Source organism: Papilio polytes, unplaced genomic scaffold (genome assembly GCF_000836215.1).
Source record: "Papilio polytes unplaced genomic scaffold, Ppol_1.0 DF824135.1, whole genome shotgun sequence".
Classification (NCBI taxonomy): Eukaryota; Metazoa; Arthropoda; class Insecta; order Lepidoptera; family Papilionidae; genus Papilio; species Papilio polytes.
The window spans coordinates 1,938,392-1,962,417 of NW_013525069.1; the positions used below are offsets into that span (position 1 = coordinate 1,938,392).

General features: G+C 36.9%; 4 protein-coding genes across 5 annotated transcripts; 2 read left to right on the forward strand and 2 right to left on the reverse strand.

Annotated features, from left to right (window-relative positions):
• Window positions 1-12,017, forward strand: LOC106099319 (acetylcholinesterase). Its single transcript, XM_013277831.1, has 14 exons — window positions 1-670; window positions 1,269-1,418; window positions 2,319-2,456; window positions 2,897-3,043; window positions 4,690-4,846; window positions 5,173-5,384; window positions 5,906-6,076; window positions 6,579-6,780; window positions 7,293-7,480; window positions 7,902-8,194; window positions 8,589-8,784; window positions 9,279-9,394; window positions 10,485-10,650; window positions 11,435-12,017. Exons 1-14 carry the CDS (start codon window positions 386-388, stop codon window positions 11,618-11,620), a joined length of 2,607 nt encoding a protein of 868 aa, XP_013133285.1. The 5' UTR covers window positions 1-385; the 3' UTR covers window positions 11,621-12,017.
• Window positions 12,018-13,946: 1,929 nt separating this feature from the next.
• On the reverse strand, window positions 13,947-19,634 carry LOC106099228 (armadillo repeat-containing protein 3). Its single transcript, XM_013277694.1, has 17 exons — window positions 19,426-19,634; window positions 18,799-19,026; window positions 18,511-18,672; window positions 18,139-18,363; window positions 17,733-17,933; window positions 17,401-17,560; window positions 17,176-17,325; window positions 16,867-16,994; window positions 16,516-16,617; window positions 16,303-16,424; window positions 15,743-15,872; window positions 15,325-15,478; window positions 15,121-15,229; window positions 14,993-15,043; window positions 14,665-14,812; window positions 14,357-14,527; window positions 13,947-14,136 (listed from the first exon to the last, which is right to left on the reverse strand). The coding sequence occupies exons 1-17, from the start codon at window positions 19,567-19,569 to the stop codon at window positions 13,948-13,950; spliced, it is 2,574 nt and encodes an 857-aa protein (XP_013133148.1). The 5' UTR covers window positions 19,570-19,634; the 3' UTR covers window position 13,947.
• Window positions 19,635-19,889: 255 nt separating this feature from the next.
• Window positions 19,890-22,008, forward strand: LOC106099250 (estradiol 17-beta-dehydrogenase 11-like). Of its 2 annotated transcripts, none has more exons than XM_013277721.1 (6): window positions 19,890-20,185; window positions 20,325-20,462; window positions 20,531-20,722; window positions 20,847-20,976; window positions 21,314-21,490; window positions 21,648-22,008. In XM_013277721.1, the coding sequence occupies exons 1-6, from the start codon at window positions 19,952-19,954 to the stop codon at window positions 21,791-21,793; spliced, it is 1,017 nt and encodes a 338-aa protein (XP_013133175.1). In that variant the 5' UTR covers window positions 19,890-19,951; the 3' UTR covers window positions 21,794-22,008. The 2 variants fall into 2 exon arrangements, with proteins under 2 accessions (XP_013133175.1, XP_013133176.1); XM_013277722.1 differs by having other exon boundaries at window positions 20,531-20,623.
• Window positions 22,009-22,136: 128 nt separating this feature from the next.
• Window positions 22,137-23,907, reverse strand: LOC106099200 (zinc finger protein 2-like). Its single transcript, XM_013277662.1, has 2 exons — window positions 22,695-23,907; window positions 22,137-22,477 (listed from the first exon to the last, which is right to left on the reverse strand). Exons 1-2 carry the CDS (start codon window positions 23,753-23,755, stop codon window positions 22,162-22,164), a joined length of 1,377 nt encoding a protein of 458 aa, XP_013133116.1. The 5' UTR covers window positions 23,756-23,907; the 3' UTR covers window positions 22,137-22,161.
• Between the last annotated feature and the right edge of the window lie 119 nt (window positions 23,908-24,026).

Here is a 24,026-nt window from a genome sequence, read left to right on the forward strand (position 1 = left end):
TTGATAAACAAACTTTGGTTGTGGTTGTGGTATAGTGGGCGTTGCCACACTTTGTGTTGATAATTCATTGATTTTATAACTGATAAACCTTACTTTGTGTGTGACATGCTTTGAGATAACAATGTGGGTCTTTTGTGATAAAAATTCACTATTGTTGTCGATAATGAATCACACGGTTTTGTGAAAAAATAACTTCTACATATTCATCAATTTTACAATGAAATATTAAGTTTATAAGTTTAAAACTATCTTTTATTTATACGAAAAGTTATTTGAAATCAGTTATAATTCATCAGATTTTAAAATTTCGGGTCTTAATCGTTACTCAATGTTTATGCATTTATGTGGCTTCCTGTACATCAAAGATCTGATTCACGTATGAAAAATGTTGAAAAACGCTTTTATAATTTTATTTTTGTGTTTCGACATCAATTGCCAATCAAACAAAGATCTATACACTGGCCAATATAATACAAGGCCTGATGGCTCTGAATCAAGACTTCCAAAACCTGGTGACAATAATTATAGAACATATTTGTACAACAATAGAAGATATGGTGCGGACCCAAGTCGATACAACCCATACAATCCAAACATCAATCAGCCAGGTGGATTTCCATACAATCCATTGAACACCAATCCATTAGATGATCAGTTTAAGTACAACACGGTAAGCAGTTAAGCTCTCTCTATCTCCCTCTTGTATCAATACAGAGGTTAACTTTACTGATAACCTGACCGTAATTTAAACAACCAAAATACCCAATTGAATAAATATGCATGAACATACATGAAAACATAAAAAAATATTAATGAAAAAAAGTTGTCATGGCAAATGAGATTCAAACTCGGATAAAAATATAACACAGTAAGAATCTAATAAGACAGAGACATAGCCACTAGTTATAATAATCAAATGTTTTCATTTTTATATCAATTTTATGTATGATTTGTTAACTAAGACCCCCATGTCTTATAGTCAAGTTATATGGTTCAATTATCCCCCAGATTTACAAATTCCCAAGTCATGTAATAAATATCAACAAACTCTTACATTTATAATCTATACTAATATAAAAAGGAAAGATTTGTATTTTTGTGCATATTGAAATAACTCAAAAATTAATATGCCGATTTAAAAAATTCTTACACCATTAAAGTACTGTTATCAGTGAGTACATAGGCTATATTTTTTTATTCTACTTGTATGAAGTTGCGAGTAATAATTAGTAGTACATACTTTATAATTTTTCTATTTTATTATATAGAATGTAGACCCAAATAATCCGGATGCCTTATTCCCTGGTGTTCTGGGAGGCTGGAGGGAGGACTTACAGGGGAGGGAGAGGAGAGACTCCAGACAACTGAAGAGAGACATCTTTGTTAACACTAATTATGGACAGGTTCAAGGATTTAAGGTAAGAAAATGACACCTAATTTTGTCAAACTATGTTTTGCATGTAACTCCGACCAGGTGGAATTAAAAAACTTAATAAGTACTGTGTTCATTGAGATCTTTTCCGACATTTAGGTGGCAAACTCTAACAAACATCTCTCTATCTAAACATTTGCATTTATAATATTAGTAAGCAAGATTACTCTATCAAAATTCTCACTATTAAATCTACATAGAAGTCTTTATAATGTTACATAGCCTGAAAACAAACTGCTTGGACAAATGTTAACAAGGATTAGACTGATATACAATTTATTCAACAAAAACAACAAATCATACTTCATACTAATATTATAAATGCGAAAATTTAGATGGATGGATGTTTGTTAGAGTTTGTAGCCTAAACGGCTGAACGCATATTGATGAAATTTGGCATAAATGTAAAGGATATCCTGAAGAACACATAGGCTACTTGTATTTGTTTTTTTTTTTCTTAGCGGATATAGTCGCGGGCGAAAGGTAGTCAATCAATATTTATAGACTTTCTAAAGATTGGAATGTGGAAGGAAATATGTAATGTTCATACCATGTTAGGAAAATTTAAAACAACATTAACAATGTTAGCTATTTTACTAAACAGTACATTAGTTAAGTGACTGTAAAATAAATATTTTTGTTTTCAATGTCCAAGTCTCGGGTTCAATTTTATTTTTGCCTTTACTCACTGTGCCCCCAAAATTAAAAAAAAAAACAAAAATGAGTAGCCTGTGTGTTCTCCGAGATGTTCTACACCTCTGCCAAATTTCATTCACATTTTAACATCCATCCATCCATGTAAACTTCCACACATATATTTTAGTAAGTATAGTGTCATGAAATGTTAGAAAAGCACACATTAGATCACTTAAACAATACTTTTCAGGTATATTTGTATGATAATCCTGACCCCAACTCTGGTTACCGACCATGGTTGACACCTGTGGAGAGGATACAGGGAGAAGTGTCAGTATTTCTGGGTATACCTTATGCTAGACCTCCTGTCTTGGAAGGTAGATTTAAGGTAAGCTTTTATTAAATGTGGTTAATTTTTACTACCAGAAAAAAAGTAAAAAAAACGTCTATGGCTTTTTATTAACAGTAGAGAGTGGAAAGTTATTTATTAGAGTATTTTATTAGAGTAATATACGCGTGTGTATACGATACACTGTTATATTTATTATATATTTTTTATGATATTGATTATACATTTTGGATTTAAAACTGTCTTTTTTTAACCGAATTTAAAAGGAGGTACTCAATTCGATCATTTATTTACATAGATAACTCTACGATTTCAAACCCCATTTACGTGATTCTTAATTTTCTTTGATGTGGTATAGGTGTTGATTTCATTATCAAAACAAAAACTACCCGGTAGTTTTTGAGTTTTTTAATGAAGTCGGTTTTGGTTTTTTGTTAAATATTTGGTATGGCTTTGTATAACACGAAGTTTTCGTGCAGCCGCCGCGCCAGCACCCCGGCTGGCAGCTGCTACAGGCGGTGGACTGGGGCCCGGCGTGCCCGCAGCCAGTGAGGCACACCGGCGCTACCAAAGGCATCCGAGATATGGATGAAGACTGTCTATATCTCAATATATTTTCACCAAATGTAAGTATGAAGTTATTATTTACTAGCTTTGGTCCGCGACTCAGTTCGCATGGAATAAAAAAAAATGCAAGTATCCTATGTGTTCTTCCAGACTTATGTGCCAAATTTAATCGAGACCCATTCATTTGTTTACGCTACAAACTCTAATAAACATCCATCCATCTATACTTTCGCATTTATAATATTAGTAAGAAGATTTTACTTGATGATCATTATTAAGAAAATGTACAGCAAGTATTGAAGTAGGCATGAAGACAGGAACATTGTTATTATAATATAAATCCATATAGAATTATGTCATTTACATAAATAATGTATGTTGCCATACTGAAATAATTTAAAAGTACTAATACAACGAAATTTTTTATTTATTTGTTTATATCTACGGTAGGCTATTACTTAAATTTTGGGGTCAATAAAAAAAACTAGATAAAAACATATTCTTCTACTGTTGTTACTGTTGTTGTTATTTTTCGATGTATGTCGTGTAAACCTATAATTAGGACAAATTATCTTCATGTTACTTATTGTATTGTGTAAAAATGTCTGTGTCATAATTTTGTCCTGTTGGTTTATCTTAATAAATAAATAAACATTGTGAAGGATGGATTTTTGTAAGCATTGAAATATCTCAAAAACTACTGAGCTGATTTCAAAACTTCTTTCACCATTAAAAAGCTACGTTATCAGTGAGTAAAATAGGCTAAAATATTCTCGCGGACAATGTCGCGAGCAAAAACTAGTATATACAATTTATAACAGATAATTATGATATTACCAATTCTGTATATCAATTTCATAACGCACTGGTCGCGGTTTAGATATTGGGTCGCTGATTATAATACGCTATTTGAATTGCGGTTTTACGTAACATTACCCACATTTAATATGAAATAGCTACTAATGTATCAAATTTACATGTACAAATGTCTGTTATATTTCCTATCTCTGTCTCCCTTATTGAAATGAGACAAGGAGAAAACATCGCTTATTATAACTTGGAATATCTGAAGTCCCGATTAATTTCGCTCTCTACAATGATTAAAAACAAAGCAACATATGCTATTGAGAATTCAATCTTATCTTAAAGTGTTAAGTTAGAAATTCATTCGGCAATTATGTCTAATTGAGATTAATACTGATGCAGCTGGCTTTGCAAATTGAATCAATTACCGAGATGACGAATTATCGTGTCGTTGACCCGAAGTCTTAGTTTAAAACGTAAGCGATGTTAACTGGTTATATTACCCTTACATTCAATGACCACTTCTAACACACCAATACTTAAAAAATAAATATACACCCGTAATCCAGGTTCCTGATTAAAAAATGCGTCAGGGGGACGATATTGTGGCATTAAGCCGCCAAAAAAACAACATTAAAAAACCCTTCCTCGTTCGTTTACTCGTGACGTCATGTGTCCGACGGCAAAGTTTCTTGTACAAGTAATACATATAATAATAAGCCATAACCCAGTAAAAACATATTGAATGTGTACAATTTTGCATTGATTTATTTCATCAACGAGTAATGTAGCACAGTCATGCTCGACCGATTTACAAACGCATGTATTTTACTAGCATTTATAATTGCTTAAAAATACATAAGTGAAAGTGGACACTTATGGCTGTTTTTTAAATTTCCAGACAGAAGCAGGAGCAACCGCTCAGAAATACCCAGTAATGGTATACATCCATGGTGGTCAGTTCTCATCAGGCGCCTCTAACTTGTTCCCCGCGCACATGCTGGCGGGATTCTACAATGTTGTTGTTGTCTCGCTCAACTACAGGCTCGGCGCGCTAGGTAATATAGTGCTATCTCTTTCTCCACTGCTTGCGTTTGTTTAGAGACTACTGGACCGATTTCAAAAATTCCTTCACCATTAACAAGCTACGTTACTCGTACTACTGAGTAACACGTTATTATTAATTACACGTGGACGAAGTCGCGTGTACAGCTAGTCTATACTAATATTATAAAGAGGTAATGTTTGTATTTTTATATGTATTTGATTCACGCAAAAACTACTGGCTTGTTTTAAAAATTCTTTCACCATGAAAAAGGTAATTAATCTGTGAGTAACACAGGCTGTAATTCATAAGCGAAATCTACTATAAAATGAATACTAGGTTTCCTGTCCACGGGTGATGAGAACTCCCCTGGGAACTACGGAATGCTGGACCAGGTGATGGCGCTGCGCTGGGTGAGGGATAACATCGAGCCGTTCAATGGAGACCAGCATTCCATCACTGTGTTCGGAGCTGGCGCGGGCGCGGCCGCCGCTGGACTGCTGGCACTCGCGCCGCAGACTAGCAACATCGTCTCTAGAGTTATTGCACAGGTATACTAACTCTGTCTAACTTACTGTGTTCTTATATTTCTATCTCTTTCTGATTTTATAAAGCTTGGAGATGTCGTTGGTGCGGAATTAAAAATACAATTAATTTGTGTTTTACAAAAAATGTAATTAAACTTGGAAATATTAATATGATAAAGTAAATTTGAACATTTTAAAATTTACAGGAAATTTTATTTATGTTGCATATTTCGAAAATCTATAAATTTTGCCTTTGATAAATGTATAAAAGGTACACAAAGGCATGTAATTTTACACATGAGTATTTTTTCCTACATTGTAATTGAAGTTTGTAAAATGTATTCTTTACTATGTACTTTAAGTCACAAGCAATAAGGTTCATTATCAATTACAATGCTACCAGGACGAGATAAAACTTGTAGCGAATTTTAATTTTGTACTCTAAGTGACATGTAACAAGGTTCATTATCGATTACGATACCTGATTGTTTAAAAGTTGTCCAATTCTGGACTGTAAGATGTATGCAACAAGGTGTATTGTCCAGAGCGGGTCTGCGCTGGCGGACTGGGCGCTGATCGAGGACAAGTTCCGGGTGCAGAACACCTCGCTGGTGTTCGGGCGGCTGCTGGGCTGCCCCACTGACTCCTCCTGGAAGCTGGTCAACTGCCTCCGCCAGGGCAGGAGCTTCTATGAGCTGGGGAATGCCGAATTTCAGGTATCGCAGAGCTTTTAATATTTATACTTAAGCAGTGGAAAAAACGAACTTTTCATACCTTGATTCTAATTTCACACGGTTTTAATAAATTATGACTGAAACATGTTTTAAAGTCACAGTTAAACTGTTCAGGTCGTCTTACTTTGTACTAATGTTATAAACTAGTTTTTGCCCGCGACTCAGACCGTGTGTAATTAAAAAAATAAGTTGCTTATATATTCTTCCAGACTATCCTAAGATCTACAAAAAGTTTTATCGAGATCCGTTCAGCCGTTTAGGCTACAAATTCTAATTAACATCCATCCACCTAAACATTCGCTTTTATAATGTTAGTAGGAAGCGAAATTTTAGTTGTATGGATGATTGGTTAGAGTTTGTAAATTTGGCATATATTTAGGAGATAATCTGGAAAAACACAAAGGCTACTTAGTATTTTTATTTAATACCACGCGGATGCATACGCGGTCAAAATTTAGTTTTTCATATAAAATTAATGTTCCAGCCTCAAGTAGGCTTCATCCCTTGGGGTCCAGTCCTGGAAAACAACTTCACGTACCCTGGAGACGAGTGGTACGAGGGCTGGCGCGCGCGCGACTGGACCTTCCTGCAGACCAAGCCTGAGGACCTGATCGCCGCCAGGACCTTCAACCCTGCACTTAGATACATGACTGGGGTCACCACGCAGGAAGCCGCTTATGTCCTATGTAAGTTACTCTAAGTTAGTAGAATAATAGGATAAAATAACTTTTTTATCTCAGAATGATAAGTGGCCACGCCTCATTTTTGCATTGTTTACGACTATCACAAAATCTTAGTTAGTCTTTGTTAGTCTTTGCTCCCCTTTATCATATCAATTAGTATTTTTCTATGATTTTTAATAAGTCAAGATCATTGACCTTCACATTCTTACATTTTTTATGTTCTTAAACTCGCCGAAATAGCGAAGCGACTGCTGCTCACGTATCCTCAGATGCGTTGCTTACTCTTATTAGGAGGGGGAATGCATAAAGAGGATGTTCAAATCCAATTTAATTTTACATAATTTCCTTACAAGAAAAGGGTGGGTAGAGTGACAAAGAAGAGACTACTCTTCATACTCTTCCCTCACCGTAGTCATCAGAGTTAAGACTGACTTACATGCACTTGCCGTCTTCTATCTGATCGTGGTATATTATATTTAGTGGTGTTGTGCTCAATGTTATATTTTCTTGTACAGACAACAACGAGAGCTTAGCACCAGGGTACGAGATCAGCGAGCAGTGGTTCGACCAGAAGGTGCGGGAGCTGGTGCTGCGGTACAACTACACGCTGAACCCGCGCGGGGTGTACGACGCACTGCGCTACATGTACACTTACCATCCTGACCCTCATAACACTGATGCTATACGAGATCAGTATGTTCAAGTAAGTAAAACCCCCCACCCCAATACACCTCCCTCTCCCACCACGACTTCGTCCGCGTGATAATAAAAAAAAACTACATCGATGCCAAATTTCATGAAGAACCGTTCAGTCGTTTATCGTTAGAAGATACCCCTAACTCCAACATACAGACATATACTTTTTCGCATTAATACAAAACAAAAATGTAATATGGTAGCTACTTTTTTTATAAGAAAAACTCAAAAACTATAGTAGTTTTTAATTTAAAATAAAAGGCACCAAACGGTGGTTATTACACATCAAACTAGAAAAGAAAAGTAAATCGGATTATAAATCTGAAAATTTGCATAAAAACAGAGCGAATTCAGAACCCCCCTTTTTTAAAAAAACATTTAAAAAGTTAAGATGAATTTGTTATAACTAATTTCCGTGTATATTACAGTTACTCTCGGATTTCCTGTACCGCGCGCCGACCGACAAGCTGGTGAAGCTGGTGCTGGAGCAGCAGGTGCCGGTGTACATGTACGTGCTGAACACCACCGTGGAGAGCTACCGCGCGGCGCCGTGGCGGCAGTACGCGCACGGCACGGAGCACCCCTTCCTCGCCGGAGCGCCCTTCATGGACCAGGAGTTCTTCCCGCGCCGCCTGCGGGTGGAGCGCCAGGCCTGGACGCCCAATGATAGGAATATGAGCCACTTCTTCATGAAGGCGTACTCGGACTTCGCTAGATTTGGGTAATTTATTGAGAGAAATAAACTAGCTAAGAAGGGTACCCTTTTTATGCCGCTCTTCAACTATCAAATCCATTTTTTTTTTTAATTTTTTTTATAACAATAGGTGGGAAGGGAAATTGATTCAAATTAGGAGTGTTAAACCTAGGGTGCTGGGAATATTTATATTTTCTTTTATTAATGAAAATGTTTTTTTAAACATAAAATATAACAAATTCATTAAACCAAATTTATAAATTGCTTATGCTATATGTTCTTTAAACATACAATCAAACAAAATTCAGAAAATTTCAAATTATTTATTAATTTACTTATAAACAGTTAAAATACAATAAAAAACATAAGTAAAATTGTGATAAGTGATTAAAACAATAACGTGTAATTTTGTACATTTTAGGAACCCTACGCGTTCCCGTATCCTGGGCGTGCACTTCGAGGTGGCGCAGGCCGGCCAGCTGCGCTACCTCAACCTCAACACCACCTTCAACTCCTCCATACAACTCAACTACCGCCAGACGGAGCTCGCCTTCTGGACCGTCTACCTGCCCACTGTCATAGGGCGGATGGTGCCTACCTATCCACCTATCACTGAGGTAACCACCAGGATTCGCCAAAATAGCGAAGCGCACATTTTTTGATGCCTTTAATCAACTGAGGGAAAAAAATAAAATATTCCACCTACGCGTCTCAAGGAATAGTCTCAAAAAAATCCTTATTTTTTTGAGACTATTCCTTCCCTTGAAGTGGATTAAGCACGGCATAGGTTAAGAAGTTTTTTTTTTTTTACGTTCTTTCTGTGTGTTTCTGTTGAGAATGATTGAGAAATAGGGAAAAAATAAAAATCACCTCGGGGACATGAACACTATATTTTTCACTTGGCAGAGTAAAAGTTATAATGAACGAATATAGATTAAAAAACAAAAACCCTTGAATGCTTAATTTTTTTAACTTTTAAAAAAAATGGTATTTAATGTAAGATCCGTATAATAAAGGAAAAATAGTAAATAAACATAGCACCCAAATTGATATTTTTTGTAAAATTAATAAAAACAGTGAGGTATATTGTTGGTATGGTTGTTGTGTGCAGTACTGGTGGGAGCCGCGCCAGCCGCTGCAGATCGCCTTCTGGTCGGTGGCGGCGGCCTGCCTGCTGCAGCTCGTGCTGCTCGTGCTCTGCTGCATGCTCTGGCGCAACGCCAAGAGGTATCTCCTCCACCCTTTCACACACTGCCCTCTCTACCTCCCTCTCACACACACACACACACTGCTCGTCGCTCTCTCTGTCATCCATTGGCCATTATCACCGATCTATTCTCGCTCACATATTGCTTTTTCTCTCTTATTGCTGTTTCCCTCCGTCACCCATTATGCGTTCTCTCTCTCTCACCTATTGCTTTTCTCTTACCTATTGCTTTCACCCTCTCACATATTGTACCTTTTTTCTCGTTGCTCTGCTCTCTTACTTATTGCTCCCCTTCTTTACCTATTGCTCTCAGATGTAACTCACTGTCACCGTCCGCGCTCTCTCTCTCTCTCTCTGTCTCTCCCTCCCTCCCCTTCCTCCCCCTCCCTCACCCTCCCTCCCTCCCTCCCTCCCTCCCTCCCTAAATAACAATGTTCGCTTTTTTTCACTTTATTGCTATCTCTCACCCATGACTTTTCTAATTTACATGTCAATAATTATTCCAAGTCCGACAAAATAACGTGCTATTCTCATATAATGAGTTTTAATTGAACTAATTATTTTAATATTTTATTGTTCTTTATAAAGCAAATCGATTAACATTACTAACTACTAATACTAGTAAAATGTCATTACTAACCGATTAACATTGCAGGGCTGCTCCTCCCAAATGGAAAATGGTACCCGCCGTGTAGGTGAACGACATATTTATTTGTACTGAATGTCGCTTTTACTTGCTTATGTGTGTGTTGCAAAATATTATCATTTCTGCAATGTAAACCTACTTTTATATAAATAAATAAAAAAACTACCATGCGTAGACCCTAAATAGCTGTAGATAGAGTAAATAGTTTTAATATCTTTACCTAGATTATTTATGTGATCTTTAAGGAGTTCTCTTCGTTTCAATATTCGGCCGTTAAACTATTCATGCAATCATTAAATAATTTTGACAATAAACTATTTAAAAACCAAACCTACTGGGCTTTGATATGCAGCATTAAAAAGCTACACGTAATCGCTGATTAACTTGGTACTTTTATTATATTTTTTGATATGTAGCAGCCGAAGTCGCGAGCTACTTGTAGTATTAAATGTATTATGATACAGGGAAAGTGATCGATTATACGAGGGTGATATCTTCATGGTGCCGGAGCTGGGCGATGGCGGCATAGAGAACGCCAGCGCGCGCTCGCGGGACAACGTGTACGAGTACCGCGACGTGCCCGTCAAGAGGCCGCACACGCCGCACACGCCGCAGACACTCACACGCACGGTTACTTCACATTTATATAGTAACTAACCGTTACCCGCGAATTCCTCCACGCAATATAAAGATATAAAATAGCCTATTGTTATAAATTTCGATATGAATTACTTTTTAAAAAATATATGACAGTCGAGCGGTAATATGAGCAATACTGGTGAATTATTATAAAACGAATACATTAAAGCAAGGCAAGGCGTAAAAGATATCGAACGTTCCATGATGACGACCAGAAATGTACTGAGCTACTGAGCTCCTGAAGCAACTGAGGTACTGACGGCTCGAGAGCTTGTTAGCGACTGAGTGACGTCTGAGCGTCTGAGAGCGCCTCACTCCTTGCAAAGACTTTTATAAAGCTACCCCCCCACTACTACTTCCGTTTCTATTATTTTGTAACACTATAATATGCCACCCTTTAGTGAAAGTCGAAAGCGGCCCAGTCGCAAACGAGGCTTGCGGACAGACAGACAAAAGAATTTTAAATGTGATCTTCGTTATCAGCAACTATATATCATCTCGAAATCTGGAATTTTTCTTTTGATGTTACAGTCACTCCAATTTTATTATATGTATAGACTAGCTTTCACCCGCGACTCCGTCCGCGTGGAATTAAAAAAAAAACAAAAAAGTGTAGCCTATGTGTTCTTCCAGACTATCCTCCACATCTATACCAAATTTCATCGAAATCCGTTCAGCCGTTTAAGCTACAAACTCTAACAAACATCCATCCATCCATCCATCTATCTAAACTTTCGCATTTATAATATTAGTAAGATTAAAATAAATCCCACAGATAAGTCAACCGATTACATTACAATCATCGCGTCCACCATCGGAGGCTTCAACAGGGTCTGCGTTATCTCTGAAGGAGGGCGTGGTGTCGCGCGACCCCGCCCCGCGCCCCGCGCTGCCCGCCCCCGCGCCCCGCGCGCGCTCTCGCACGCATCTGGTGCACGGCGTGCCGCAGACCACGGTGTGACCATTTTATACCTTAATGTCTAACCAATAAGGTATTATTTACACTGACACGTACTATGTGACAGTTGTATGGACTGTGTTGTCGATTGAACCTTATTTGTTTATGCGTAAAGTTAAAAATGATTTTGTATTTTATCTGCATATGAATAAGGTTGTTGTAAAGAAGGAAACTGCCATTTTTTATGAATTAAAAATGTTTTAAAAATATTTGATTTCATATATGTTTACTGTGCGGTAAATGTAGAGGATGTTTCAAATTTCTTACTAGATACTTTTTTTAGTGTATTAGGTGCTGTCTAATTATAACGATTTTAGGATTTATCGCATTGTAAAACTTTATTTCCATTATTTATATTAAGCACGAACAACTACGTTATAATTAAGGTTACAAAGTCTATTTAATTATTAAATAAATTAAATTGAAAATAAGAAAAAAAAATCAATACGTTTAGAAACTGATATAATTTTAGTATATTTGACAATTGCACTGATTTCTATGTTTTAAAGACATACTTAGGAATTTATTTTAGTTAAATAAAATTACCACCGTTAGGATTTTTATATTACAATGTTTACCAGTTTTATAATTTAGACTGAATTTATGTTACATTTTGAATGTTCACCCGCGTTGTGATAGGTAACAACGTTTTTTTATGTTATTTTAATGTAGAATATTAATTCTCACTTTTGTGTTAGAAAAAATTGGATTATTTAGTATTTAATTCATCTAAACATATAATTTTGTATTCAGAAATATTTTACAGACCTTAATTACAAGGTTCATATGGCAGTTGGTAATTTCCTGAACTAACAATGTCATCTAGAAAACGTTATATTTTAACAACTGAGAGCGGCACTGAGCAGGTCAATGTCGCCATTTTTATAATTTACAAATTCCAATTCGAAAATAATTATCGTATCTATACTATTATAATAAAGCGTAAACACACACTTCTTTATTGTCTAAGATGTCAGCAATTACAGCATATTTTTGAATAATTCTTCATGCTTTGGGCTATATATTTTTACGCCATTAAACTTAGGGGTAAATATTTTGGATAAAAACCCTAATGTGGGAAAGAGACCATAAGTTGCTGCCAATATCAAGAAAGTAAGATTGCTAAGGTTTTTCATGTCATGTCATTTTGACATTTGCTATTGATAATTTGACAAATGTAAACAATGAAATATTTTTTTCATAATTTCATGCGGATGAAGCCGCACGGGAACAGCTAGCTGAACTACTAGTAGTTTATACCTTTTGGGCAATTTTATACCTTTTGGGCGTTTTTGCTTAATGATAATACTGCAGGCGCCCCCTCTTTATGTCAAATTGTCAAAAGATCCTTGTAAGTCTATAAATGCCAGTGATAGCAAATAATATAACATTTATAGTATCTAAGTATCAATAAATAAGTTTGTACATTGTTATTTTAAACTCTGAATTTAATATGTTTTACATGTTTGTGATCGTCTGTCCGTCCATTTTTGTGAACTGTTTTCGTAGAATGTTTTTATACAATATTTACAATTGTAAACAACAGGTTTCTATGTTAAAAATCAATATTAAAATATTTTAAAAAAGTGTTTTATTTATTTAACCCAGTTATACCTTTCTAGCCGTTATAGTTTGTCTAAAGGTTGATTAGTTTGATTAATCACGCATATAAAATATCGAAGTATGAAGGTAAATGCCGTACTTTAGAGAAAGTACCGGTAAAAAAAAATATTTACTACCTCGTCTATATATTTTTAAATGTCTGTATGATCCACATCTATGCCTCTGAGTGTAATCTGCTAATTTGTTCTGAAGGTATGTAGTAAAAAATTCATCCATCCATCAATCTACTTTCACATTTATAGCTATTAGTAACAAACTCTTCTACATTTTACTTTAAACCAATTACCATTATCTATACTAATATAATAAAGCGCAGTATGTTACAAAGTACTCTGTGATAAAGCGTAAACACACACTTTGCTGCCTAAGATGTCAGCAATTACAGCATATTTTTGAATAATTCGTTTTTTATAAAAAGCCCTACACTTACGTCACGATTTAGGCTATATATTTTCACGCCATTAAACTTAGGGGGTAAATATTTTGGATAAAAACCCTAATGTGGACAGGAGACCATAAGTTGCTGCCAACATCAAGGAAACAAGATTGCCAAGGTTTGTTATGTCATTTTGACATTTGCTATTGATAATTTGACAAATGTAAACAATAAAATAATTTTTTTATAATTCTATGCGGATGAAGCCGCACGGGAACAGCTAGTCGAAACTAAAGATCAATGAATAAAACGCAATATACATTGGCGCAGTTTATTTGGTACATTTACAAATGTCAGGCGGCGAGCGCGCAGTGTAGCGCGCGTCGCACGCCGGCCCGCACACCTGCCGCGCCTCCACCCCGCCCAGCGCCAGCAGCCGCCCCGGGCAGTGCGTCACGTCCACCACGTAGTTAGCGCGGAGCAAACCTGCTGGATAGTTCTGCTCTACCTCCACCTCCTCCTATAAATAAGAAAATAAAACCATTAAAAAGCAATAATACGTGAGACTTCCATATCATTATGAAGGTTTTATAGATTTTCTAGATATTTAAATTGACAATTTCATCTATAATAGTGATATTTCACTATAAAGAAACAGTCAAACCATTAAAATATTAAAAAAGTGTTTATTAAAATAATAATGATTGTTCATTAAAATAATAATGATATTGGCAATATACCGGGTCTGGTTCGGGCACGGCGACTTCGCACCATGCGCGTGCGCTGCAAGCCCTCACCAGCGCGCACGGCAGCCCCGCGCGGTCCGCCAGCACCTTGTACAGCAGCGCGCGCTCCAGCGCTCCGCCGCACTTCACAAAGCCCAGCGGTATGATGTTCGAACGTAGCTCCATCTATAACAAGAACAATACTATATTTCTTCTTAGTAAAATACGTTAATATATAAATATAAGAAATATTCTAAATATTAGTTTTAAAAAACGCAGTTTAAGGTGTGGAAAAAGAACAAATGCATTTCCAATATAACTACCATGATATCGGCGAGGTGTATGTCGACGCAAGGTAATGAGCAGTCGCGCTCCTGAGTGAGGCCGCTCATCACCTCCGCCACGTACTCCGCCAGCAGCGACGCCTTCTGCTTCAGCGTCGACGACACCTCCGTGCACTTGTCGCGGTATCTGAACACCGGCACTCACATACAAACTGTCACCACAGACTATCATATAGATCAACGTAGAGACTACACCTCCACAAAAGCTTAGAGCGTTAAATGTATTCATTTACAGTGACATATCTGAACTTCAATATTCTGTGCTGGTGGCATGCTAAAGTGGCACTTTAACTGGATAAAAGCTTACCTAATATCATAATGTGCGTCTTCTATCTCCAGATAATGCATGGATTTAGATCTGGAATCAAACTAATTCATTGTAAACGTGATATTCCAAACTAAAACTAAACTATTTATTAACAAACTTTTACTCACGGATCACCAAACCAGATGCGCAAACGCAGCAAATAGTGACGGAGGTTTTTGTCATCTAGCAGTCGGCTGGGGAATAGGCTGCGATCAGATCTCGGTGTCGGCGAATATTCTAGAAAAGACTCAAAGATTATAACGAAATAGACCATACATTATTCAACTAATTGGGTCTTTTAATTGAATATTATTACACAGTTGATTACTAACTCGGTGTTCTCAAATCGACAGCTGAAATGCTCTCGGCATCAGAAGGTTGGAATGAGCACACAAACACTGGATATCGAGTCGGGTCGGCTATTTCCATTAGAGCACGTAATGTCGGAAAGGGGCTCGATATCCGTTTCAGTACGTAGAAACCGTCCTAATGAAACATAGGAATCATTATTTTGTTAATACTATTCTAGTAAAAAAACGAACTTCAAAAGAATTTCTTCCTTTCTCAAAATAGTATGGCTGCTATTCCGGCTTTTTCCCCAAGATAGATATATAAAAAGATCCTAAAGGTCCTCAAAGTATTGTAATTCAAATGTGTCGACATTTTTAATTAATTTAAATATTTATTTTACGATTTTCGTACGTTTGCCCCTCTAACAGTTTAGCAGTTATAATAGTCTGTTGTATGCACCCTCGTCTTATCATTGATGTCCAGTCGGCCGGTGTAGGCCAACTTGGCGGAGGGGTGTTGCTGGAATATCGCCTCCAGCGCCGGCTCCCACGCCGCCACCGCGTACCTCGCCTGCTTGTTCTCTACCATGCTGTTTTATACCACATTTTTCACTATAGTTATACACAAAGCGCCAATAGCCTTATAGTTTGGGTTACGGACTTTCGATCTTGCGGTCGAGGGTTCGAATTCCGCCATTCGACTATTGTCGTGAACTATATCTTAGCACAAGCCTAGCCCCTTGTTTGAAGTAGTTAAAGGAAATATTAGTAAATTAACAAAAAACTACTTATATTGTAATAAAAAAAATGTTATACGAAAGGAAATAACTTCTATTCACACTTCATTTTACATCGTAATCGTACTAAAATTTAAAGATATATCAAAATTTGCATCTCAAACATATAATAGTTTACATTAATGCCATCTAAATGTCGTGAAATGTCTCACCGTGATTTTCAACTGTCACAATAAATGTAATGTGTCTAAGTGACTATTGTTATTGAAGTGACTTGACTAACTAATGCACAGTGCCCAGTTCCAGGTAGACATCTGCGCCCTCGTCGGTCACGCTCACTGTAATCAGCTCGCAGAGCGCAGTGCGCAGCCCCACGTGCTCAATCAACAGGTTGTTTGATACCGCCTACAGGAAATAAACTAGCATCTATTTAAAACTTGCAAATAACATCTATATTTATTGTTAGACATATCAAACATGTTTTAAACATACTTACCTCTTCCCCTTTCCTTGCTGAGAATAATTCTTTACTAACTTCTTCTGCCATCAGACCACAGAGCGTGGTACATGTCATCATTTTCAATTTGATATCTATTCGCTGAAGGGTTTTTAACATTATTAAACGAAAACAAAACACTACTAGCATAATCATTCTAAATATAAATTCTTACTATTACATCTTTAACACTCAAATGTCTGTACGGTGTGTCCGTACATACAAATATAACGCCGTAGTTTTTTTATGTTTGTTAAGCTAGCGCTTCACTACGACCACACCTGAAGAAAGTAATGATGCTATAACTACGGCTATGATTGGTTTAACCTGTTTTTACACAAATTGTTAAACCTGCAATATATTAAGCAGCTCCTGTATAAAGTCTGCGTTGAGCATGGCGGCCAGGCTGATGTGGTAGCTCTGCAGGTTGATGTAGCACTGGACTGCAACGCGCTGTGCTTCGATTGGAGTGTCCGCCACTGCACTTAGACCATACTTCATACATACATATATATATAGAGAAAATATATCTGCTGCCATTTTATCTGCTTTTGAAAATAGAAGCAGAATTAACACGTACAGTATTTCCAACTCTCTCTTCGATAAAAATGGTAGTGGCTCTGGTGTTGATATCAAAATGTTGGAGTCTACATAACTAACCTTTCTTGTTGATATTCCTGAGCGTAGCGAATGTGCTGGGCTCCACCAGCCTGTAGGCAGCCTTGGGTATGATCCGACAGAGCTCGGCCAGTGCACGCAACGAGTTTATACGAACGAAGAACCAAGGCGCCCCGTCATCAGCCAGGATACCTTATAGATGCACTTACATAAGAAAACTCTTCTTTCCATCAAAACATGGTGTTACATTCTGAACACTGCAGTTACCACATAGAGCTTCAATGATGTTGGTGTCGGACATGCGCACAGCCGCCGGAAGTAGTTTGGTCATGTTGGCTACTCCCATCGCAGCATCCGCCAACAAGTCGGCGTTGGTGCTCATCAGCTGACTGCAGAACACCAGGTCCGTACCCGTTTGATACAGAGCCTGGGTAAATAATTTGTGGTGTAAAGCTAGAAATAATTGACTTCCAAAAGACAATTGTGCACTTTTACATTCACAGAAACGATACTTGGAAAAATTTGATGAGAAATTTTGAGAAGAATTTACTAAAAGGGCCCTTCGAGTTTGTCAGATTAATTAAACGTTAGAATGTTACATCTCTGCCATTGGAGGTGAAGGACATCTTGGTGAGGACGGCGAGGCAGTGCGACTTCATGGCGGGTAGCGCCATGTCGAGGTATGCGAGCAGCCGCAGCACACAGCCCGACTGGTACAGGTGGGAAGAATTTTCCTCCGTCTCCGCGTAGTCGCGCAACACGCCCAGCACCTCCGTATGCACATCGCGGAACTCGTACGACTATCCACATACCATTATAATGAGCAAGACTATTGTGTGATAGCGATGAGAGACAGATTTTTCAGGCAATCCTTAAGAACTTGGTTGGTTAGAAACATTGCAAAATACCATAGTTTTATTACCTATGATAGTTACTCTTATAAAGAAAAAACTTAAATCGCAAGACCATATAACACATAACAGAAATTGCACTATAATATTTAACCTCTAAAATATCACACAAGTCCAGAACTCCAGTGGAGGCTCTAAAGGTCTTCTGGACCGCGTAGTCCTTGTAGCGCCTGATAAGCTGGTCGACGGTGCGCAGCGCGGCATGCTGTATAGCCAGGTACTCGCTCTGCATCAGCGCCAACAACGAAACCCAGCTGAACTGGTTGCTCTTCGTTACCTCCGACGCACACACTGGATCCGCCAACAGGTTACTGAGAGTCTGGGAGAGTTGTAAAAGTAACTATAATTAGCACATCATCGACGTTTAGAATAATTGTATAGAAAAGTTCTAGAAGGGAGATTGTATAATACTAAAATAGAAAAAGAGAAAAATGGGTAGAGATAGCCCAAAAACAAAAGTAAAAACCTGCAGACAGTTATTCTGCACATCAGGATCGGTGCTGTTCTTCATGCGGTTGAAAAGCGTGTTGAGGATGTTAGCGGAAACGAGTTGATCGCAGCCTAGAGGCTCGCGTGTCAACTCGCACAACACCAACGACGCAAACTCTAGCACGAATATGTCTTCCACCTTAACAAACAATACTACAAGATATCTCGTAAAGACGAAGAACTTTTTGGGTACAGAAAGACCCCATGTAGCAACACGATAGAAACTCCCAATTAAATTATTGAAAAAGCGAACATCGCTCCTTACTTTGGCGAGCATCAAGGCGATTTTCCTCAAGTTCTGAGGGTTTTCGAGCACGACCTCAGGCGCTTGCGGTAACTGGCACAGCTGTGCGAGCGCTTTCAGCGCGAAGCGGCGGATGTTCAGCTCGGCGTGATCCACGTGCGGCAGGATGTATCGGATCGCACTCAGATCGAACAGAAGCTGACGGTTCAGCATGTCTTGCGCTGAGAACTTTGTAATCGCGCGTAACGTCTATAGAAAGACTTTGAGTTAGATAATTAAATACATTTGCAGAAAAAGAAATACTAAGATAACCTTTGGGAGAACATAAACCTAGGTATAGCCCCGTTGATTTGGAAGCCATTACCATCTAGCTAATTTAATTAAAATGTTACTTCTGACTTAGGGTAGGCTTTGAACGATTCATTACGGCGTATACAGTTAACTTTGTATTATAACGGCGAAAAAATCTTCTTATAATTTGTTTAAATTATAAGAAGATTTCACGTTTGTGAAAATAGTAACATTTATTTCTGGTGTTATTGTTAGTTGATGCCTTACGGTTCCAAGCTATATTTTTGGTACAAATGTGAAATTGTTTGGCCTTTTTTATCGTAGTTCCTGAAAACCTACGACCAAATAAAAATACACCTGGCATAATATCTCTGGTTCGGGAGACTCGAGGATTAGCACGGCAGTCTTAGCAGTCTCCGGGGTGATGGTGTATGGATGGAAAGTCAAATCTTTCTTATCGGCTGATCTGTTTTCTCTATCTTTCTGCAAAGGTTTCGCCATCTTAGAAAATAATCAAAATATATTCGATTAATCTAGATATTTATAGAAACTAGACTTTTACTGTCTTATTTGCTTTTTTGACGTTTTAGAAACGCCAATTACATTTTTTGTTGATATCAAATCATTTTTTTAGCTGAAGATTACCAAATACTTTTGTTATATGTTGGTTTTGATCGTTTAAAATTAAATTAATAAATACAATTTACTTTCATAAAAAGATAAAAATATTTGGGCTAACGCCTGTGGCTCAGTTACCTTTGCAGACTATTTTTTTAAACTGGCCGTTACGATGTTAATTTGAAAAAAGTTAACAATCATTTTACTTTCTGTCATTTTCCAGTTAGACATTTTGAATGTTGATGTAATTTTATATAAAAGCTTTATGCGAAGTAAAGGTTTGATATTTCGTTACATAGGTATTATAGCTAGGAAGTTTAGGGCGTTCCAAGAGAGATGGCTGTTACCGTGGTGGGAGAGCGGGGGCATGTCGACAGCGCCGCTTTGGGCACTGGACACACTCGTGCTCATCGTTAAACTCTGCTCCACCTGTGCCATTGCTGTTGTAAGGGTGCTAATCCCACCAACTATGAAGAATTTGTATGGAGAGACTGTTTTGGTTTGTACCTTTCTTTAGTTCTCTTCATCCATAATAAGCTAAAAAAGCGAAATATTCGTACCAAAGCGTCTCAAGACTTGTACTTTGGTACAATTATAGATAGAATCTTCTAGTATTCTGTATATTGCATATACTCCAGATCACGGGTTCCGGCCAGGGTTTGGGTCGCGAGCTGGCGCTACAGTTCGCCGATTTGGGCGCTACTGTCATCTGCTGGGACTACGACACGCCCCGGAACAACGCTGTTGTCAGTGAAATACGGAGGAAGGACGGCGAGGTAATTTTTTCGGAATACCCTATGTATATAACTAAAGTTCAGCTATAACTCTTGGTCTTTATTCCCAGTGCTTCGGGTTCACTATAGATGTGACGTCACGGGAGCAGGTTTTCTCACTAGGTGCGCGGCTGCTGCGTCAACTGTCTGACGTTAGCATCGTGGTAAGCAATGCAGGCGCCTGCTCCAGCGCGCCCGTGACTCACTTCAGACCGGAGGCCATCGACAAGCTCATTGAGATTAACCTACTCGCCCATTTCTGGGTAAGACAAATCCAAATCAATTAAAGCAGTGCTTGGATATCGTAGAGCTAAATTGTCGTATATTGGACCTTATTGCGATAACGTTAAAGTTGAATATAAAATATTTACTTTCACGTTTTCACAGATTATACAAGCGTTCCTCCCGAGCATGATAGAGAAGAGACGTGGTCACATCGTTGCGATAAACTCTAGCGCGGGTCTCATGCCTTGCGCAGACAATGTGCCGTACTGTGCTGCTAAATACGGACTCAGAGGTACAACCTATTTATCACAAATTAGACAAATATCTGGAAAGTCGACCTTAATTCATTTACATAAAGTTCACAATAAATTGCACAACCCTTATTCTATTGCTTCTTACAGCATTTTTTTATAAAAGAAAAAAAAAATCTTTCGCCCGCCACTACGCCGGCGTAGAATAAAAAGAAACAGAATCAAACAGCCTGTGTGTTCTTCCAGATTATACTCTAACATCCATACCAAATTTCATCGAAATCCGTTCAGTCGTTTAGGCTACAAACTCTAAAAACATCCATCCATCTAAACTTTCGCATTGATAATGTCAGTATGATTAACAGATTTAATTGTCAGGGTTGATGGACGCAATAACAGAGGAGCTGCGTTTAGATACTTGGACGAAGAATATTTACACGACGTCAGTGTACCTGGCGACGTTATCTACGGGTTCGTACCTTGCGCCTGCGCACCGCTTCGCCTCTCTTTATCCCGAGATCCCGCCTAAGGAAGCCGCTAAAATCATTATTGATGGTAAATATTTTCGATACTCATAGTTGTAATCCACGCCATCTATTGTTTGATTAATAAACCCAATTAAGAACGTTGATTAACGTTTTTTACTATATTTTATTTTCATTAATGTTTAATAGTGTAGAATATGTAAATTAATTATTATATGATTTTACAGGTATTCGTAAAAATCGCAAAGAAATCAGCATACCTTCAATCATGAAGCCACTGATTGCTCTCAACAACATGCTTCCTTACCGCATAAGAATAATTCTCATGGATTTCTTTAATTTCGGTCACAGGGGTTGGTTTAGCTTTTGTTGACTTTGTTTAGAATATTTACATGTATTTAGATATTAAGAATATTTGTATGGACAAGTTTTTATTTTGTTTAGTTTACAATGTTCTTATTTATTTCCGTAAGATAAATTACCGTGACCATTGTGAAAGAATTACGCGCCTTATGACAAACAACTAGCAATTTTTTCAACTAGCGATTTCGAATCTCTGTTGCGTATTACGAATACCATTATTAGGTGTTTAATTTATTTTTGATGTTATTATTTTGTAATAGATTTGTATATTGTGTAATTTGTTATAAATAAAAATAATTTAGAACAGATGCTTTTTTTTTAACACACATTGCAAAAATAAAAATTGCTACATTTTTAAAACATTATTTACACATTTTATTAAACACACATATGACACTCTAATTTATTTTTATCAAATTTATGACCACATCTATCGCACATAGTAATTTCACAATGTTTTAACTGATGTTCATATTTAGTTTTAGCATTTGAAAACTTTTTAGAGCAGAATGAGCATTCATGATCATTTTGTGCCATATGCAGCAAAGAGTGACGTAATAACGTGGCTTTTGTCGCGAAACTGTGACCACAGGACTCGCACAAGTGACCACCAACAGCCTGCTTTGTGGTGTGATTTTGTACATGGATGTACATTTCTTTATGATTCTTTGATATTTCATTGCAAATCTTACATCTGAAAGTAAAAAAAAATCTTTTAAAAAAGCAACACTAGACAGAGAACTTTTATAAATATATTTTAGAGAATCGTTTTGGCATAAATTCATATGCAATATTAATGAATCTTTTTGAGGCTTCATACACTATGAATAATTAGAATCAAGTTAATTAAAGAACAACTGCACTAAAAAAGATGAATGTTTATAATTTAAGTAAGATAGATAATTCTTTACCTATATAATAAGTTGTCAGGTTTTTCATGTTCCTTTTTCTTATGTTTAGTTAATGCGTCTGCACCGATACAGGTATGTCCGCATATATCACAAATCTTTTCAGCCGATTTAATTAAATGTCGCTTTGCATGTTTGTATAGTTCAAATCTATCTTTAAATATTACTCCGCACTGTTTGCAGCGATGACACAACCCTAACATAGACACTTGGTCCACTCTACAACTATTATAGTGTTTTAAAAGTAATTCTTTGCTTGTGAACTGTTTACCACAGAAGCAACTCATTTGTGTTAATATTCCATGAATGATTGAGTGGTTTTTCATTTTTTTCTTAGAATCAAATAGAGTATTACAATATATGCATGTTCTAAATGCAATCTCACAGATACTTAAATGTTGTGATAATTTTTGTATATCATCAAATTTCGTTTTACAACCAAAACATGTTGTCTTATCATATTTTACAAGATTACTTTTAGTTTTGGGCTCTGTCTCTTTAAACAGTATTCCTTTTACTAACTCAACATCGGAATCTAAGACATCTATATCCATTTTAATACATTTCTTTGTTTTCGGTGATTCCTTCTTCTTAGGACTAGGTTGTTTACTAACTTTATTAATTGATTTTGTAAACTCTATGTTATGTTCGCTCGTTTTATCAAGCAAACTTACTATCGAAGGTATATCTTCTTTACCTAAATTGTTCAGATATTCCTCTATATTTGCTGTATTATTTAGAAATTCCAGGAGCGAGTCCGAATTGTATTCAGAATCAGGTAACGGTTGTACATAAGTCTTTGTTTCAGACGATTTCTTTGATTTTGACTGCGATGATTCCAGCCAGTCTTGTGAACAGCGAGCATTTTGTTGGAAATTGTAAAAGTCGCATAACTGCGATACGCAAACTACGCAAATATCTGTAGGGAGGTCATCGTTGGAACTTACATTTATTGATAAGCATGATTTTATATGTAAAAGAACAGCGGGATCTTCAAAAATGGATACATGTTTCGACTCAACATCCAAACATATTCTACAGCAGATTTTTATGTTCTCTTCCATTTGTTTACCTTGTAATTATGATAAAATTTATAAGTAAAAAAGATTTAACTTTGATTTACTACTTATATGTGGGAAAACAGTCAAAAACACTTTGTAAATATAAACTTCAAATCAATAAAATCGACCTATAATAATATTGAATAATATAAAAATATTTGCAATCACCAAACACCTATCACCTTACTGACAGTTGTCAAGTTGTTATGTCAGATAACAACGTCAATATCATTATCATGGATGTATTACTTATTACCTCCATGGTCATTATCAT